Genomic DNA, 19491 nt, shown 5'->3' on the forward strand with positions numbered 1-19491 from the left:
TAAATACATACGTAAATATCATGAACATGAACTTGTCTTTCATTTGTCTTAGTCTAATATCCATTGTTGACCTCCGTGAGTTAGGAATAACGAATGTAAATAGATTTCGATTTCGCCCATAACCGTGGATTGTGGAGTCCATACAGAAGGAAGACACACTATGTGTAATACTAGCATGTACAACTTGGCAATGCAATATGCTTATAACATATGGTACTGTTTTCATATCATAACATAGGTCGTTACATATCTTATCATTTATACTTCATCATAATCATACTTGCATACTTGTTATATGATAGATTTCGAATGAAAACGCATTTTTTCATAAAATGTTGTGATGCATGTTTCCTCACATAAAATTATGATTTTTTCACAAATCTTTCGATGCATAACTCCTTTCATAAAATCATAAATTTTTGTAAATATTTTAATGCATAAATGTTCACATAAATCATAAATTTTCATAAAATATTTTATGCATGTTTTGCAATTAATACGAAACTTATGCATAAGATCATGATATTTTCAAATTAATCATGACTTGGGTACATAAAAAGGAGCTACTAATGGAGGGCGTACATGCATAATAATTTTATAAAAGACATGTTGTTTACCATACATACTTGTAAGGGCATGATCAAGCTACTTACTTTGTAGCGTTAATCTAATATTTCCAGTATGAAATCGATCACATGAACTAGAAGGAGAGAGAAAATGTGAGGGATATTGTGAGAGAAATGAGGCAGTCGATTATTGGCATGGTGAATGTGGGACACACACGGTGCTGGACTGGGTATTTTGAGTTCAGTCACTGCACTTATGGAAGTTTATGGTTCTTTCCAAATAACACACGGAATGAAGATATTTATAGAGATTTTTTGGAGAGGGTACCGACGAGTTCAAGTTCAAGTTGGACTCGCTCGTCATCATTCAAGAAGAGAATTTAAATTTAAAAATATGATCTAGTAATTCATTCAATATAGGAATGGCAGTGAATGAGACTACATAAGGGATTTCAACCAATGATGATTTTAAATTAAAATAAATTTTTGATGGTCAATCTTTAAATTCTAAAAGGAGTCTGACTCGTTAAATGAATAGTAAATGGGATTTAACCAAGTTATTGAGCCTAATTAAAACTTCTAATCAATCTCAATAATTTATCGCTCGTGAGCTTATCCAATATGGCCCACTAAATATAATTTGACCCAATTAGAATGATTAATATTTCGATCTTAGAATTATTGGGCCTGGTCGTTACAATGGGATTGTTGGTATTATTGAAGATTTAGATATAGTATGGGAGAGTTATTCTTCTCTTTGCTCTCGTGAAGGGAGGATGAGGTGAAGCTTTAGGGGGGATCACAGGAGATCCTAACAGTTTTTGTAGTGGAAGGAAAGTGGTCCGTAGCTGGTTTGCAGCAAATAGTACAGTGGCACATGGTGGTCGCAGTAGGAGAAATGTTAGGGTGACATTACTGGAGCCTAAAAACGTGGTGGTAGAACGGAAAGTTTCAGGAGGAACTTTGTTTAATCTGTTACATAGGACGAGGAGGATCTAGTGTGGAAGGAGAATGAATGAGGCAGAAGAAAAATGTGAGAGATTTTACTTGACAGAGGAGGAGGGGGAAGCAATAGCCATTAACGAAACTATTACAGAAGAAATCCAAATTAAATGGGAGTGTAGCTTGGTGGGAAGGGTATGTATGGAGAGGAGTATTAGAAAGGAAGTGCTAGAGATGACCATGATGAAAGGTTGGAGAGTCAGTAAGCCAGCAAAGTTTGTTGGGTTGGGGAATAATGTTTTCGCTAATCATGTAGATAAGCAAAATATATGGAGTGGGAGTCCATGGTTGTTTGAGTCACACTTGCTAGCACTAAAACTGTTTGAGGAATTCACACCACCTCAAAGTCTGAAGTTTGAACATGAGAGGTTCTAGGTCCAAATGCACGATATGCCTCTAGTTTGTATGGATGAAGACTATAGGAAGTAGATAGGGAAGACTATTGGCAAGGTGGAGGAGGTTGACATGAAGACAGATAGGAGTGGATGGGGCAGATTTCTAAGAGTTCAAATCAGTTTCGAGCTTCACAAACCTCTGGCTAGAGGTCGATTTATTATTGTTAAAGGAGAAAAGTTGTGGATTCCTTTAAGTTACCCAGTTGAACTATGAGTATTTTGAGAGAATGTTGCATCAAACTTGAAGTGTTAACATTGGTAATCGAAACATGTGCAACTTGTGAAATATCTGCATCTTTTTTCTTAAAAAAATGATTCAATAGATTATGGTTTGCCCCTATCCTATCTAATGTTGATCCTATTAAAAAGGGTAATGAAATACCAATCATAATTAAAAACAACAGAACAATGTAAAGACATGAATACGTTTAAAATAAAATTATATAATCATTCATCCATAAATATAGATTAGAAAAATCAACTAAAAACTATTCACTCATTGTAAAAAGATTATGTGAATACAAACAAAAAGGTTATGTCAATCACTGTGACTTTGAATTTAGGAACTTGTGCTCTTAATTAGCAGAGTTTTTTATTATTCTTGCCTATTTTATTGCTAATTGATCCACAGTTGTAAGAATAAAAAAGAAGTGAGTTTCACCCAATAGAAAAGAGTGCGGCAGAAAAAATATATAGAACTAATATCGGCACAAGAAAAAATAAACCTTAAGGTTCCGGTAGTCCAGACCAAAGCACTGGCATTTGTTTTTCAGAAATTCTAGGGACAACCAAGATGCATCCCCCTGCGGCACCTGCTGACTACCACGTTAGTCTAATAATATTAAAAAATAAATGCAAAAATGAGGGAAAACCAAAAACGAAATCTGCGGTTGGGTTGGATGCATTAGAGAGAAACCAGACTTTTCTTCTTTGCCTAGACTTTTCTTCTCTCTCTCTCTCAAGAATTGCATAACTTGCTACTAGTCCAACAAAACTCTCTCTCAATTTCTCTCTTCTCTGGTTTATTGGTAGTTGAACGATGCTTTTTTTTTTTTTCCAGAATTTGCAAGATCACGAATAGAGGATATTATTAAAAAAAACAAAATAGGCGAAGAAAATTAGTAGAAGAAAGACAGCACTGCAACAAGTTTAGACTCGAGATTCAAACAGACCCTAAAAAATGTTCAAGGGTTTTGATCCTTAATTCCCAAAGTTCTCATTTCCCATTTTTTTAATTATTTTTGCTTGGAAGAAAAGCTCCTGATCTCTCATGGAGATGCTTGCAAAGGTCCTTGGTGGAGCTATTGCAATTTGGGTCTTTTTTTAATTGCTTGAATATCACTGCTTACTCTTGTATGTCATATAATAATTCTAGCTCTTGCAATGTTGTTCCTGTGCTCCAATACTCATACCTTTATTAAAAAGACTCCACCCCAAATCCCAAAAGTTCATCTTCCCGAGGAGCCATTCTTGCTAGTTGCTGCTGCTTTGAGAATTGAAATTAACTGAGGTTTTGTAGTCTTGCGTGATATTGTGACTGGAAGAGATTTGAAGAAGTTTCTCATTATCATTGCTGACTTTTGGGTTCTTTCAATTATGGGTTATTTTTTATGTTTTTGGTATAAATCAACAAGGGAATTTGTGTAATTTATACGATCTGTGCATTTGGGTTGGGTGGGTTTGTTATGCTCTGTTCCGTTTTGATTTTGGGAAAGTTTGGGTAAGCATTTGGACTGAGATTTAGACCATGGGATTCAAAGTTATCATAATTTGTGGGTGTTCGTGCGTCCGTGGAGAAGACAAAGGCTGATTGTGGAGAAGACAATAGGGGCTTCGTGGGTTATGGTTTTGTGAGGTGGTGACTTTAATGGAGAAGATGAAGATGATGGGGGCTTCGATAGGGAGAAGACGAAGACGATGGGGAGGGGGCTTTTGATGTAGAGAAGACAATGGGGATGGCTTCTGACGTTGTGGGGATGGGGGTTTCGATGGAGAGAAGACAAAGGGTTTCAATGGAACTTAGATGAAGGGCTTCGATGGGGGTAGAATCGAGATTGCTCTTCTCAAATTAGAACGATGTCGTTCCTCATACTGTCACGTCGGACCGTGATGATGTAGGGGTGCTGCAGCTCGGTTGCAAGCAGAATTTTTCTTTGTTGTCTGTAAAGGTTGGACCCCATTATATGTTAAACACCACATGTTTAGAGTTGGGGCCCACAATCATGATGGTTACAACTTTGTTTTATTGTTAAGACTTTCTAAATTGTGCCTATACCGATATACGTAACAAACGATTTGATGAGGGCCCAAATATTTCACACAAAATATTATTATGTACAATCAAATAAAATATTTTAGTCAAATTTCATTTATTGCGGCTATGCTTTATCTGCACTCCAAGTTGGAAGTTTTAGGCTCTGTTTAGATGTTGAGTTGAATTGAGATGGATTGAATTATTTATAAATAGTAGTGAGATGAGATAGTAGAATGAGTTTTGTGGGGCCTATCTAAAATAAATTTATATATGTTTGGATGTTAAGATAAGTTTAGATTTATTTATGAGAAGTTGAAAAAGGTTATAGGTCCCGTGTATAAAGAGATGTTGAGTTGAAAATGATTGTGGGTCTCATGTGTAAAAAAGTTTTGAGTTGAGATGAGTTTAGTAATTTGAGAGTTGGGTGTTTGGATGTTAGACTTAGCTTAAAATTAAACTGAATTAAATTGATCTCAATTGAGTCTAAGTTTCAAACGGAGCAGAGTTTTGGTTTACATATTCAAAATAGTTGCAAGGTTAAGAGGAATCATTGAGTGGTTGTATAAGCAATACTCAGTGCATGATTAGGATTGTGGTGGGAAATATAGCTTATAGCTTTATGGTTTATAACTTATAACTTAAGTAATAAGTTTTACTATTAAAAAGTTATTTATTGTCTGGTCACCATATGTTTAAAGCACTTTTAAACATGTTACATTTATTTGGAAACAAATTAAACAAAGTACTTTCTGAGGAAGAAATTACGATTATTTGTTTTCTATAAATATTATAACTATATCCTTGAAAGTTTAAAAATTATAATTATCTTAAAGATGTATGGGTATTTTCGCCCATCGGCAATTTTTTTAAAATTTGAATTATCTTCTGCATTATTTAAAAAAACACGTTTGAGGAAAATTATCAAAATCTCAAACGTAATTTTTAGTTTATTTGAGCTTAAAAATTACTTTAATATGTCACATGTAGATCAGAGTTTGATCAGTATATTATGGGGAGCCTTGAAAAATTGACACCCAAACTTAATATCATAATGTGGTGGAAGGTAACCAAGTTTTCGATATTTGCCAATATAGCACAAATTGTATTGGCTATTCCCATCTCTATTGTTTGCTTTTGGGTCGACACTCTGCATCAGAGATCGTTTGATAGATCCATTTCCAAGCTCCTTGACCCTGATAACGATTGAAGTGGCTGTACACAAAACCAGCTATTAATTACGACTAGATGAAAGTAATCGACAGCCATTTCGATACCCTTAAAGCTATCATTGTTGCAGGTCCATCAAATTATTTATAAAAAAAAAAACCTAAAATCTTTAGACAATGCGACCTCCCTGCATTAGTTTAGAATGGAGAATGAGGCTGTTAAAGTCCTCAAGGAACTCTTCCTTGGTACCTAACGTGCATATATCCGTATCTCTTCAAGAATAAATTGGCCTAATTTATTATATAATTGTTAAAAACAGCCATTGCTTAGAACAATAGACCTGCATTAAAGTAATATTTGCCCAACTTTTCATACATATGAGCATGGTAAAATAAATATTTTGTTGTTATTCTTGAAATATCATAAACATATAGTCGTTTATCATAAAATAAAGAGTAATTATATTTTACTCTTCTTCGTCCTAATCTTTGTCGTTCACACTCACATTTGTCGATGTAACAGATTTTCAAGTGGATGTTATTTTAAGTGGTTGATAGAAGAAGCCATTTGAAATGTAACAACACATCATCATGTGTGATTCAGGATGAAGAGTAACATTGCTCTAAAATAAAACAAATAAATAAGGGGAAAAAATAAAAAAGAGAGAGAGAAGGGAGATGGCTAATTGATGTAAAGTTGTCCTTGTAAAGAAGGATTTTGTTTGAGTTCAGGTAAATTGCAAATCAGTGAATCATTTTAAGAAGATGAAATGTGTTAGCCAATACTCTATTAACTATTAACTCAAGTTTTATTTTAGCCAATACTGTATGGATTTGTCCGAGGTCAAAAGCATTTGTTAAAGATATATCAATGTCCGTACAGTAAAAACAAGTTGCAGCCACCGAACAACTGTGATGAACCAAACCAAGAATGCTCAATCTTGTTTGTTTTCATAGATAAAATAAGATGAATTAAAATTAAAATTAAAAATTAAATAAAATATTATTAGAATATATTTTTTTAATATTATTTTTATTTTAAGATTTAAAAAAGTTGAATTGTTTATTTTATTTTATATAAAAATTTGAAAAAATTGTAATGATTAGATAAGATGTGATAAGATGGGAGGAGTTGTGAAAACAAACTAGACCTTTTACTCCGCTTGGGAGACCGTCTTCAAGGTATAGAAAAGAATCAGCAACCGATGTGGTCCTTCCTAGCGATGGCCATGCAAAACCCTGGGTTTGTAGTTCAGCCACTTCAGCCAAAAGAAAATAATTGGCGAATGCATGGCTGAAGCAGCCAAGCTTCAAATGCGCAAACTCTTTATAAAAAAAGTAGATTTACTATAAAAAAAAAAAAAAAAAAAAAAAGTGTGAAAAACTCTTTTTTTCTTGATAGGACCCACATTTAGGACTTATACTTAACATTACTATGAAGAGATAGTCATGCTCCATTTATCCTACCAGATTTACCAGATAGCCCTTTCTTAGAAGATATCAAGGATGGAAAGCTAGCTGGATGGCAAAGAGCCCCTTGAAGATCTTTGTCCCGGCACTCATCATTAATCTTTCTGTGCAGGTCAAGATCATCGGCTGATTATTACTATATGGCTCATCATTAGTTTGACACATTCTCTGTACACAGAATGCAGATTGATGCTCTATTTCTTTCTTACCAAAAGAGCAAACAAAACCCAACGGCTCAAAAGCGTTAAGTTATGATAGGAGTTTATAGCAATGACACTTCTTTTTTGTTTATTATCTTCTTTTGGCAAGCAATTAAGTGTCCCATAATTTTTGCAACAATATGTATTCGTCGTTTCAAAAAGTCACTTTGAATCGCTAAAAAATTACAAATCCATTCATTGTCAAAAGTAAAATTTTAAAATTTCTTTCCAGGAAATAAAATTGTCATTAAGCTTTTAGTGACGAAGTTTCTAGGAATGACACTTCTTTATGCTAAACTACCTTTCATGCCAATATAAACAAAGCTTATTGCTGACAATTGAGCGTCTCATAAGTCTTTGAAGGATATGGATTCTTCATTGCCAAAACATTTTGCAACAAGTTTTCAGCATAGAGGCAGTGCAAGGAAATGGAATTACGAAGGGCAATGAGTAGCAAAGAAAATTAGGAAGGGCATCTGGGAATCAGTAGAGAGGCAATTCCTCAACCAAATTTTTATTAAAACCCAGGATTGTATCGCGATGGCAGTAACTATGATTGAATTAGACATATAAGCAAAGAAAAAGTTCCAAATTTTGAAATAATGGAAAGGGATGCAAGCTTAAGGTCTCTGATCTAGCTACAAGGTTATGGATGCACAGCCTTAGCCATGCCAAAAGCAGCGGCGGATGCAATGGCTCCAATGAGGGCAGTTTGCAGGGCACTGCTGATGGGCTTATTACCGGTGAAGTAACCCTTGGCATAGCCAAAGATTAGCAACGCTGCTAGGGTTAAGCACACAGAAGCAACCACAGCATCTGTAGCTCTGGGAATGAACATATATGGGATGAGGGGTACCAATCCACCCAGGATGTAAGCAAGGGCAATTGTGAATGCACTCTGCAGGGCTCTCCTTGGATCAGGCTTCTCTAATCCAAGTTCAAACCTGCATCATTCAAGGAGTTCCCATAGTTATTTTGTCGCAGGGTATGTTTACTCCCATCGTTATTCAAGGAGTTCCCATAATCAAGAAAAAAAGAAAGGGTGTCAAACAATATATTCAATGTGGAGAAGGGAGCTCTATGCATGAAAAGTGTGAAAATTGTTGTAGCAAGTCCTAACAAGGAAGTATCATTTGGAAGAAAAGAAGTCTTTTCTATTTCTATTCATATACTTCTCTTCTAGACAACCATATATATTCTGCTAGGGCCTCCAGATTTGGGCCGTTGCAACCTTTTATTCTATAGGCCACAGCAAACTGCTACCTTTTTCTCAATCAATTCATCAGTAAGATAATCTCTCACTTCCTTCCCTTCTTTATTCTATTTTTCATTTTTTTTAATATGTAAAGGGCGACCTTCAACAAATTTGTAATGTAAAAAAATTGTTAGGCATCAAGTATCATCCAGAAGTATCCAAAATTCGTATCAGCTTCATCCAATAAGCTCTAAAAGAAGGGTAAGAAAAAGAGGAAACTGTACTCAAAAGTGTGAGAACTTGTAATCATGATGGCAACTGCAATTATTTTCTCCAAATGCGTTTTGAGTCATGACTTGGTTCTAGGCTCCGGACCACATGAGCTTGTCCACATTTCAAAAGTAAAACCAACTTTTAGCAAAACTAAAGAATCGAAAGAAGCTTTTTATCCTGTGGACCTGTACTGTTCTTGTCAACAAAGCCTACTTTATGGACTTTATTTGTTTTTAAGTAAAAAAGTTTGTAACCCTTCACTAAGTGTGATCCTAGCCTAAAAAAGAGTGATCCTAGCAATACCCTATACTGCTGAAGAATCAATCCCTCAGGAATGTCTAGATTGCTGGATTTAATTTGTAAGTCCGGACCAACCCCTCCAAAATGTTGGTTCTTCTTTTGTTTTGCTTTTAAAGCAAACTTTGGTCAATAAATCTTCCTCACATACTCTCAAATGAATCAGAGATTCAACAAATTTAAGTGATGCGTCATGTTCCAGTAACAGGTAAATTTCATGCACGGGTTCCAATTCAATCCGGGATTCAAATTTCACATAGCTACACATTCATTATCAATTTGTTTGAAGAACAAAAAAAGGCATAAACTTACTTCATCATGAAATCGAGCCATGCTTGGGGCTTTTTCCTTAGAGCATTCACAACTGGGGCATATTCATGTGGCTCTATCCCATACTGTGCCAGTATCTCCGCTACCTCCGCCGCTTCTACAATTTCGTATCATACCATTTTTCTTATGCATTTGCAGAATTTTAATGGAGGAAAATTTTATAATGAAGAAAGAACAACTGGGAAACAGAAAGGTCCAGACCTGTATCAGGAACAGCAATGATTTCTTCTTCTTCTCTCTTTAGTTCCCTCGTATAGTGATCGGCTTCGCTTTTTGCTGCAAGATACCTGCACAGAATCTCGCCAATGTAACAAGCCGTATACAAATTCCTTAATCCTCCGCTTGGCTGCTCAGAAAATTAATAAATCAATTACCCGTTTTACGTCCCATAGAAAATTAAAGTTTTAAATCTTCTAATGACTGACTGATGATCCTATTCGAGGCGGTGCACTGTCAGGTTAATGCGTCGATATTACTTTCATTTATTTTTTTTCCAGAGTAAATTCTCTATTATGTTCTTTTCCTTGCCTGTTTGGGTGATAAAGCGTCAAAATTCAAAAACATTTCACTCCAAAATTTCTCTTTTCTTTTCCAGCATCTTCTCAGTAACCAAACAGGTAAAAGTAGAGCAAATATATATATATATATACCCGCCGAGTCCCATGGAGATGGCGCCGGCGGCGACTTCGGCGATGCCCGCGGTGAGAACGATAGAGGACGTGGCATTGGCGCCGGACAAGCCAGCAGCGAGGGCGAAGGGAACGGTGAGCCCGTCGGATACGCCGATGATGACGTCACGGACGATCTCACCTGCAGTGAAGTGCTTCTCTTTGTGTTGGTTAAGAAGCCTTTGCTTCTCGGCGTCTAGGTGTCTTCTTTCATCAATGGTGGCCATGGAGGGGGGTCGCGACTCGCGAAGCTAAGCTAAGCTTTTGGTTCCTTTTTAACAGAGAATGCGAGAATCAGAATGTGATGTTACGGACGTGACAAAGAAACAAAAGAAAGAGAATATTTGAGAGGATTATAGTAAATGGGCGTGTCGGCGTGTCGGCGTGTGTATAAAAGGAGGAGAGGTCGAGGTCTTTTGTGTTGTGTTGGGAAGGATTCCAAACATGCGGAGAATTTGTGCGTACCGTTGTGGACATACTAATGGGCCTGCGTCATGATGTCTAGGGAAATAAAAGCCGAAAATAGAAGAAACAAAAATGAGGATCCTTGATTTTGTAAAAGGAGTAATCATACTTTACTCATTTTACAATTATATACAATTGCATTATAAATTGAAGATATTTTTATAAAACCGTATTATTTTAAGAGAAATATTATTATGTCGCCTCAGTTATACAACTCACTTTATCCCATTTATGTGGCACCACCACTTGGTGTAATGTGGCTTATTAAAAATAAATAAAAACATAAACATAAAAGAGTAAAGAGGACGTAGGGTTTCAGTTTTTCTCTTTATACTTTTTCAAACTCTATTTTGTTATGAAGATTTTTTTTTTTTTTTAATAGGGCACGTGGCATCAAGTAGTGGTGTCATATCAATGAGGCAAAATAAGCGATATAACTAGACGGCATAGCAGTATTTCTTTTTAAGCTTATCTAAGCATTTCACCCATTTCAGGTCCTCCTTTTAAAGCTTCTCTAAGCATTTCACCCATACCTGCATAAAGTCTCCATCATTTGTATCCCATTTTTGTACCGGGCTCTCAGGGGTAGCCCACACATCATTAGCTGCAATGCATCTCCATAGTACATGAACCACTTATTTCTCTTCAAGTTTATAGATGGGCATAAAGGACTATCAATAATTTTCTTCTTGTGAAAAATTTTGTCTAGTTGGGAGTATTTCTTGCCCAGCAATTTCCAAATGAAGTTCTTTACAATCCCAGGCACCTCCATATTTCATATTCGTTTCCATCTTCTATCATCAGCATCTTTCTTTGAAGTCTCTCCCTGCTGCCTTTTCCTTAGGTAGAATGCCAGATAATAAACACTTTTCACAGTGAAGTTCCCATCAACAGATATCCTCAGATATTTGTCTTTCCTTCCTATCTTACTAATAGGGATACTAAGGATCTGTTCTGCCTTCTTCTCAAAATTTTCAATTATCAAATATGTCTTCTAGCTAGCATTGCCATATTGAAACACTATAAGTCTCGAAACCCCAAACCCGCATCTGGACTCTGTCTTTAATCCCTCGATTTTACATGTTAAATCCTTTTCTTCACCCAATCTATATTTCTTCCCAATAGCTTTCTTTTGGCTAACTTCTGCTCATAACCAGGGTCCAAATTGGTCCCTGGTTCCATCTCCTTGACAACCTAATGAGTCATGGCCTATCCTTCTCCAATGAAAACACATTTTGGGGAGCTTTTTATATCCCATAGGGATCTATATCCTCTGTCCTTGAATTACTATTGTCCGCCCTATAGAAATCGCCTTGGACAAACTTAATTCCACTTTGATTCGAAAAAATCTCCCCCATCCCACTCCTTCATCGGGGACGTCAGCCTTTCTGAATCTTCCAATCATATTTCCAATATGTGTTCCATACTCTCTATTCATGCATGCCAAAGGCATATTATGGAGTTGTACCTAGAATCGCTCTGACTCAAAATTCATCAAGTGCGGTTGGGTAAAGTCGTCAAATTGTTTCAACACAAATAAGAAACTATCAAATAACCATGGTCACCCTTCCATTACTTTTTGTTTATTTGCTTCAGTTGCCAACGTAATAATGAAAATGATTTGGTGAAACTCTATAAATGATGCTGGTTTGCTGACTTTCCACACTTTCCCCATGGTGGAACTCAATACTTCTCTACTTATTCATCATTCCGCACAAATCTTTCCCACCACACTGCGTTACCCTTTCCTGTTCACTTCTTCAGGAATTTCACTTCCCAACACTATCAATTCATTTTCTTCTTCCGTTAGACGTAAGTTCCCCCACTTCCTTCCATCTAGTTCCTTTGCCAGTAATCTATGTATTACTCTAGAGAGAAAACATAGAGGAGACTGTGTGAGTGTACTAAATGGTCACATATTACTCTACATATCACTAAATGTGTACTAAATGTGAACGTTGTCAAGGTAATTACAATTGTTATGGACTTGCCAAAATTCAAGAAAAACTTGTACAAATCAGCAAGAAAATAGCAAGAACTAGCAGCAACTATGGGTATAATGGAGTTACAAAAGGGTCATTAGTTTCTGGAAGAGATAGTATCGGGAATAGTAATATGGCCAGCCTACTAGCTCAGAGGATATCTCAATCCCAAATGAAAGATGGAAGGATGAGGGGTCTTTGTTACTATTGTGACTCTGAATGGGCGCCTGGACACATGTGTAAGAGCCCCAAGTTATTCTTGATTAAAGAAATTGTGGAAAAACTCCCTAGTATAGAAGAGAATGATGAGAATGGAAAGGACTTAGTTGGGCAAATCAACCTCCGTGTTTCTTGGAAGAATTTGGCAAACTAGAGATATCTTTGCACGCTATTATAGGAGCTGTAGGTCCTAGAACAATGGAAATAAAGGGGAGGATTGGTATGTAATGGGTAGTCAATTTAATTGACACTAGCAGTTCCCGCAATTTTGTGGATCCAACAATTGTGAAAAAAGCTTAGTTGATGGTTAGTTCTTAAAAAAAGATTTGGGTGAAAGTGGCCAATAGGGATTTGATTGTGAGTGGGAAGTTATGATGTAGTTTCAATGATGATACAAGGGACTGTGTTTTCTATTGTGTACTGGTGTTGGCAAGATTCGATGTAGTTCTAGGGATACAGTGGCTAGATAGTATTTTATGGAATTTTGAAGAACTTTCGATGCAGTTTTCTTATTTTGGTAAGAATGTTCATTTGAATGGGTTGAAGTAGACTAGATTATTAGAGGAGACCTCTAGTTTGAAATTGGGGAATTTGGAAAGAAAGTGAGTGTTGTTGCATCTTAGAGAGAAGCAACAAGGAGCTGTCCAACCTCCTCAGATGGTTCAAGGTCTATTATCTACGTACTAGGATATATTTGCTATGCCTAAGGGGTTACCCCCTAACAGGTCTCATGACCATGCTATCGATTTACAGCTTGGATCTAAGGCTATATCTATTAAACCCTATAGATACCCTTATTTTCAGAAAGAGAAAATTGAAAAGATAGTAAGAGAACTTTTGCAAAATGGGGTGATACGCCCAAGTCAGAGCCTATTTTCATCTCTAGTTTTGCTAGTAAGTAAGAAAGGCAGATAGTAGCTGGATGATGTGTATAGATTACAGAGCTTCGAATAAAGAAATTGCGAAAGGCAAGTTTCTTAATCCAGTTATGGAAGAACTCCTTGATGAATTATGTGGTTTTTGGATCTATTCTAAACTTGATTTAGGATCTGGTTATCACCAGATTCGAGTGAAGGATTAAGATATTGCCAAAACTACATTTAGAACTCATAAAGGTCATTATGAGTTCTTAGTCATACCATTGGCTTGACTAAATGACTAAATGCACTCTTCACTTTTTAGTCATTAATAAACACTATTTTCAAGCCCTATTTGAGAAGATTTATTCTTTTTTTTTTTTAATGATATCTTAGTCTATAGCAAAACTGAATCTGACCATGTTCAACATTTGTAAATCACACTACATATCTTCAGACAGAATCAACTATTTGCCAAGATGAGTAAAATTTGAACATCCAAATCATGCTTCCAACTACCAACCCATCAGCAATGTCGTGTACTACTCATCATAAAAAGAAAAACACAAATCCAGCCCTCGCCTCCCAAAACAAATCCCTCCAAATCCAAGAAAACACTATCTATGTCCATTAAATCCTCCTAAATCAGAAAATTAAAAGGAATGAGTGAATTGTTGACCTTTTTAATTGATATGGTCAAAGCCTTTGATAGGAACGAGCAGTAGTCTTTCCTTCTGTGCCTAATTTAAACTTTTCAACTTTTCTCCTAAGTGGAACCAATGGATCTAAGTGGGTATATCCATAATTCCTTCTCCCCAACATAAATGGCTCCTTATTTGGACCCTTCAAATCTAAGTGAAGCTTTCATACACCAAGGGGATCCATTGTCATGATTGGCTCTTATATCTCATCTACACTTCTCTTTAGACTTGAGAATAAGGGCCTAATTTTTCATAGCATCTCCTACCACCTCTTTGTGGATAATATATCTATTCATCTTTGCCAGATGAAGCCCAAGCCATACTCCATTTCCTCCGTACCAATGAATATCAGTCAAGACAAGCCATCAACACTGACAAAGAATTTAACTTATTCTTCAGTAAAAAGTAAAAACATCTCCCAACAACAAGCGATCGACCTCCTATCCTCCCATGCTTCCCCCTCCAACTAAACGAATGAACTTCCCCCTCTTATACATTCCTCGGCCTTCCCGTCATCATTAGTAATTGACCCAAAAACAAACCTTTCAAAACATTGAAACTTGTCTCCAAAAGAAAAATCAATGGTTGAAGTCAAAGTACTACTCTCCTGACATCGCAAAACTCTAATCGAAACTCCTTCAACAGTACATGATGATCTACAACAACCACGCATTGGGTTTGCCCTTCCAAAATAGCACCTCAAAAGTAACTATTTTGTCCTCTACACGAAGCCCTAACCACAGGACTTCTGACTCTGAAATTAATGAATCATCCGAATCACGGACCTCTTATCCAAGGGAAGTTACTAATTAATTCTAATTAGAAATGGGTCGCCGTTTTCATATGGTTTGACCGCTAGCTGGATAATTCCTTCAATCCCGAATTACTATATATACTCCTCCTTTATCAACTAATGGCAACGACTTCTTTTGTTAAGTTGATGTCCAATTATCACATACCCAATTGACCTTGTAACAAAGGGAATTAATTTATTATATATATAAATATATATATAAAACAAATATTTATGATAGATTATTTGTAACAATAATGACTATTTGTGATAAAATCAGACTCATTTTAACAAAAAATAATCATTTTCTCTGAAAATAATTAATCACAAATAAACAATTTTCTTGCAGCGAAACGAGACATTTGGTTTGTTTTTCTTTTCTTTTCTTTTTTTTTTTCTTCAGAAATAAAGTAGATAAAGTGCTCAGGAAATATTGAATTGTGAACTGACTGGCCTATTTATCTTCAGAAAACTTAAAAGAAACATTGTATTTAAGCCCATATTAGTACGACTCTAGCTAGCAAAAACATGCATTTGAAACTGTCGTACGTAATACCAGCAATTATATATAGATATTATACAAGAAGATATATGGAAACATATGGATCGATAAATTAGCCCGACTGCCTAAATATCATATAAAAGGGCATACAAACCATTTCCAATCAGAAAACTCCAATCCAAACAAAAGAAATAGAAAAGAACTTCAAAGGAAAAAATAAAAAAGAGAAGAAGAAGTAAACTAGTTTGTTAGACGATGATGAGGATCATGGTGCATATATGCATGCAGTACTACTATGCTCGCTGGAAAAGCTTGGCAATGGAATAAGCAGCTGCGGATGCAATGGCTCCGATGAGGGCAGTTTGGAAGGCGCTTATGAAGGGTTGATTGCCCGTAAAATAACCCTTAACAAGACCAAAAAATAGCAATGCCCCCAAGGTTAAAGCAATAGATACAAGAAGAGCCTTCGTAGCAACTGGGATTAACAAGTATGGTATTAGGGGCACCGATCCACCCAGTATATACGAAATGGCTATAATTAGGGCACTCTGCAGTGCTCTCATTGGATCTGGTTTCTCCAGTCCCAGCTCAAACCTAAATCCATTCAGATCATCAGATCATATTAGATCGTGAATATTCATTTAAAAAAAAAAAAGCATTGGTTTTGATATCAACTCACTTCATCATAAAGTCAACCCAAGCTTGAGGGTTCCTCCTTAAAGCATTAATCACAGGTTCATATTCATGAGGTTCGACCCCGTATTGTGCTAATATTTCTGCACATTCGGCGGCTTCTGCATTTTGTGAACGCATATATAATTTAAGATATTAAAAACAGAAAAACTAAAGAAAAAGTAGATTATTAAAAACAAAGTTAAGAACATCATGATCATGTGTGAAAAAAAGCAAGGATTCTAGTCTTCGACTATGAGGGTAATTATGATGATGGTTCTGATAATGTAACACCGCTCAAAATCATGGTAATTATCAAGTAGATCTAGAAGGGTGGCTCTACGGCCACCACTCTCAGCTCCCACTAAGAGTTACCATTAGTTTTTTTTTTTTTTTTTTTTATTTATTTATTTATTTATTTATTTAACACTTTTAAATATTTTTAAAAAATGAAAAAATTAAAATTTATTAAAAAACATATCCTTAATCACTAAGTAAAAAAATTAAAAAAAAAAAAAAAAAATCTCAGCGGGAGCCACCAGTGGTAGCCCCCAGCAGAAAGAGTAGATTTTTCCAGTTCTAGAATAAAGACGCAAGCAGCAACACTCTTGTGATCTTATTTATAACATATTTCACTGCTATTCACGAAATACTCATCCAATTTAAAATTGAAAAATAGATCTCACTTCTCAATCAAGCTCTAAATAATGTTATTGGTATGAATTATTTATAATAAATAGTACGAGAATACCACGAGATTCTCAAAAGGACTAATATTTTTTTAAAAGAAAAAATGAACACAGTACTGTATAAAATTAAAGCGCGCAAGTTCTGATCTTAAACTGATTCTAATTAATTTAAATCTGCAGAAGGCATGAGCAGAGATACTATAAATCTGAGAAAAATGTAAACTTGGAAAGAAAATGATACGTACGTACGTAGAACGAACAGTTTAAATGAAATAACATATTACTTAAAAAAGAAAAATTGAGACATTTAAATCCTTGCTGTTAACTTTAAAACAATTTTCAGACATTTGAGGGAAAAATTTAGATATGGTATATATTGTTAATGGCCGATGAAGATTATTTTATAATTTTTTTCCGAATCTTAAAATTTAAAGTGATAAATAGGTACATGAAGTGGTTGTATTATAATATTATTAAAAAATTATTAGGTCCTCTTAAAGTACAGATGACGTAATGCTCTCTTCCTATCACAACATATCATGTAATTAAAAAAATTTATGCAAATTGACATGTCATCCTATGAAAAGATACGAGTACTAAGGATTTGTTTGGAAATAGATCTTATTTTAAAATTATCATTTTATTTTATCTCATCTCCTTTCTAAATATAATTCAAATATAAAATTTTCAAACTAATCATTATAACTTTCACAAACTTTGAAAGAAAAAATAAGAAATAAGAAATAATTCAATTTTTTCAAAATTCCTAAACAAAAATAATATTATAAAACTATATTCTAACAATATTCTAACTTTATAATATTTTTTATTTAACTTTTTCTCTCTCATTTTTCAAAATCTAAAAAATACTTAAATCAAATTATCTTAATACTATTCATAAACTATCTTACTACTATCTTACTACTATTCACAAAATTTTCAACTCATCTCACTATTATTAAGTGTCTGTATCCCAAGTCTAATTGATAATTTTTATATATTAATTAAGAATTTTAATATTACCTATCTAGAAGTTCGGACATAATTAAAAGGAATAGAATTTATATATATTTTCCATAAATATATTTTCCTTGAGGAAATTTTCATATATATATATATATATATATATATAATGAATCAGTGAAAACAGTCCATGGGTGGGCAATGTGATGGTGTAGAAAAGAAGACACGTGAAGGTGGGGAGATCAACCTATATCAGGAACATCAATGATCTCTTCTTGCTCTCTCTTTAGTTCCCTGGAATAGTGGTCAGCTTCACTCTTTGCTGCAAGATACCTGCATATGCATCCTTAGAATGTTAAACAGCTAGTTTTGAAGAACATATATATATATACTATATAATAATAATATTGGATGAAAAATCCCCCGGCCCGACATATAATAAAAAATGAGCTTTTAAAAAATATATAAATAATTAAAAAAGAGAAAATCTTAAGGAATATAAATATACCCGCCAAGCCCCATAGATATGGCACCAGCAGCAACTTCAGCAATTCCAGCAATGAGTATAATGGAAGACGGAACATCGGCGCCGGATAAACCTGCCGCAAGAGCGAAGGGGACGGTGAGGCCATCCGAAACACCGAGAATGATGTCACGGACAATCTCACTTGACATGAAGTGCTTCTCCTCGTGGTCTTGGAGAAGCAGAAGGTGCTTCTCATCAAGGTCTTTGTGACCATTTTCTGCCATCTGCAATACTAAGCTCTGAAATGCACTGGACACACAGTAGCTAGCTAGCACGAGTGGAACAAGAGGCCAACTAAAAACTAATATTTTCAGTACTCTTTCCTGAGATGAAATTGGTGACTGATGGTAGAGTATATATAGGAAGAGAAGGTGAGTTAATTAATTGATAGTAATGTCTGTATGCATATTAATGTGAAGTAGTCCACACTAGTTTCTAATTTGGGTCCACTTTTTGTTGTGCTGCAGCGGATTAAGGGAAAAAATCAGAAGTCGTGTTCACTCTGTTTATTCTTGTTTATCCGTTAAATCTATTATATAATAAAAATAATTTTATAATTTAACGTATCGTATCAAATCACATTAATTTATATATTTATTTTTATAAAATTTCTTTTTTTGTGACCTTAGAGCTCGTTTAGATACAAAAACGATGTTATATCGTCTCGTCTCATCTCATTATTTTAATTTTTTTAAATTTTACATAAAATATAATAAAAAAATTTAACTTTTTCATATTTCAAAATAATAATAATATTAAAAAATAATATTTTATTTAACTTATTTAAAATCATCTCATCTCACTCTTTAAACGAATTCTAATCACTACTTTATAGTCTTAACATGGGAAGATTAAAAAAAAAAATTGTTGCAATTAACCGAAATAAACCTGTTTAAATAGAATAAAATAGTCAGTCACAGATCACCAAAAGGGTCAACATATTAATGAGGGAGAATGAATGATTCGGCGTGTGTGTGACAGAAGCCTTTGGGCAAAGGTAGTGGGCTGTTGGTACTGATGATCATATATATCGAGAAAGGGTAATCAAACATCATTCGTCGGAAGTCAGACTGTCAGAGATAGTAGTTAGGCTCTATTTGGCATGTGCCTGCCACACGCTAAGTGTTTAGTGTTTTGGATGCAAGTCATGAGGGTTCATCGACATTACGCACACGCACTCACACATTATAAATTGGTCCTCTGGTTCGAGTCCTAAAGTTGAATTTATCATCCGATGTGAAACCATTTAATACTCGTTTGCGTTGGCATAAAGCGGCCTACTTTGTCGGGGAAAAGCTTGCTCTCC

General features: G+C 35.0%; 2 protein-coding genes across 2 annotated transcripts; both read right to left on the reverse strand.

Moving 5' to 3' along the window:
- Positions 1-7409: 7409 nt before the first annotated feature.
- Positions 7410-10203, reverse strand: LOC121258499 (vacuolar iron transporter 1-like). Its single transcript, XM_041160030.1, has 4 exons — positions 9799-10203; positions 9350-9435; positions 9131-9245; positions 7410-7997 (listed from the first exon to the last, which is right to left on the reverse strand). The coding sequence occupies exons 1-4, from the start codon at positions 10041-10043 to the stop codon at positions 7700-7702; spliced, it is 744 nt and encodes a 247-aa protein (XP_041015964.1). The 5' UTR covers positions 10044-10203; the 3' UTR covers positions 7410-7699.
- Positions 10204-15388: 5185 nt separating this feature from the next.
- LOC121256879 (vacuolar iron transporter 1-like) lies at positions 15389-18528 on the reverse strand. The gene is made up of 4 exons (XM_041157664.1): positions 18168-18528; positions 17907-17992; positions 16015-16129; positions 15389-15929 (listed from the first exon to the last, which is right to left on the reverse strand). Exons 1-4 carry the CDS (start codon positions 18407-18409, stop codon positions 15629-15631), a joined length of 744 nt encoding a protein of 247 aa, XP_041013598.1. The 5' UTR covers positions 18410-18528; the 3' UTR covers positions 15389-15628.
- Positions 18529-19491: the final 963 nt, after the last annotated feature.

Source organism: Juglans microcarpa x Juglans regia, chromosome 3S (assembly GCF_004785595.1).
Source record: "Juglans microcarpa x Juglans regia isolate MS1-56 chromosome 3S, Jm3101_v1.0, whole genome shotgun sequence".
NCBI lineage: Eukaryota > Viridiplantae > Streptophyta > Magnoliopsida > Fagales > Juglandaceae > Juglans > Juglans microcarpa x Juglans regia.

What these genes read in the sequence shown, in the direction of transcription:
- LOC121256879 (XM_041157664.1), bottom strand. Translation starts at nt 18,409, where the DNA reads ATGGCAGAAAATGGTCACAAAGACCTTGATGAGAAGCACCTTCTGCTT. An exon ending in CATTGATGTTCCTGATATAG is followed by an intron (nt 16,130 to 17,906) that starts GTTGATCTCCCC and finishes CACAAAATGCAG; the next exon opens with AAGCCGCCGAATGTGCAGAA. An exon ending in TGGGTTGACTTTATGATGAA is followed by an intron (nt 15,930 to 16,014) that starts GTGAGTTGATAT and finishes GAATGGATTTAG; the next exon opens with GTTTGAGCTGGGACTGGAGA.
- LOC121258499 (XM_041160030.1), bottom strand. Translation starts at nt 10,043, where the DNA reads ATGGCCACCATTGATGAAAGAAGACACCTAGACGCCGAGAAGCAAAGG. An exon ending in CATTGCTGTTCCTGATACAG is followed by an intron (nt 9,246 to 9,349) that starts GTCTGGACCTTT and finishes ACGAAATTGTAG; the next exon opens with AAGCGGCGGAGGTAGCGGAG. An exon ending in TGGCTCGATTTCATGATGAA is followed by an intron (nt 7,998 to 9,130) that starts GTAAGTTTATGC and finishes TGAATGATGCAG; the next exon opens with GTTTGAACTTGGATTAGAGA.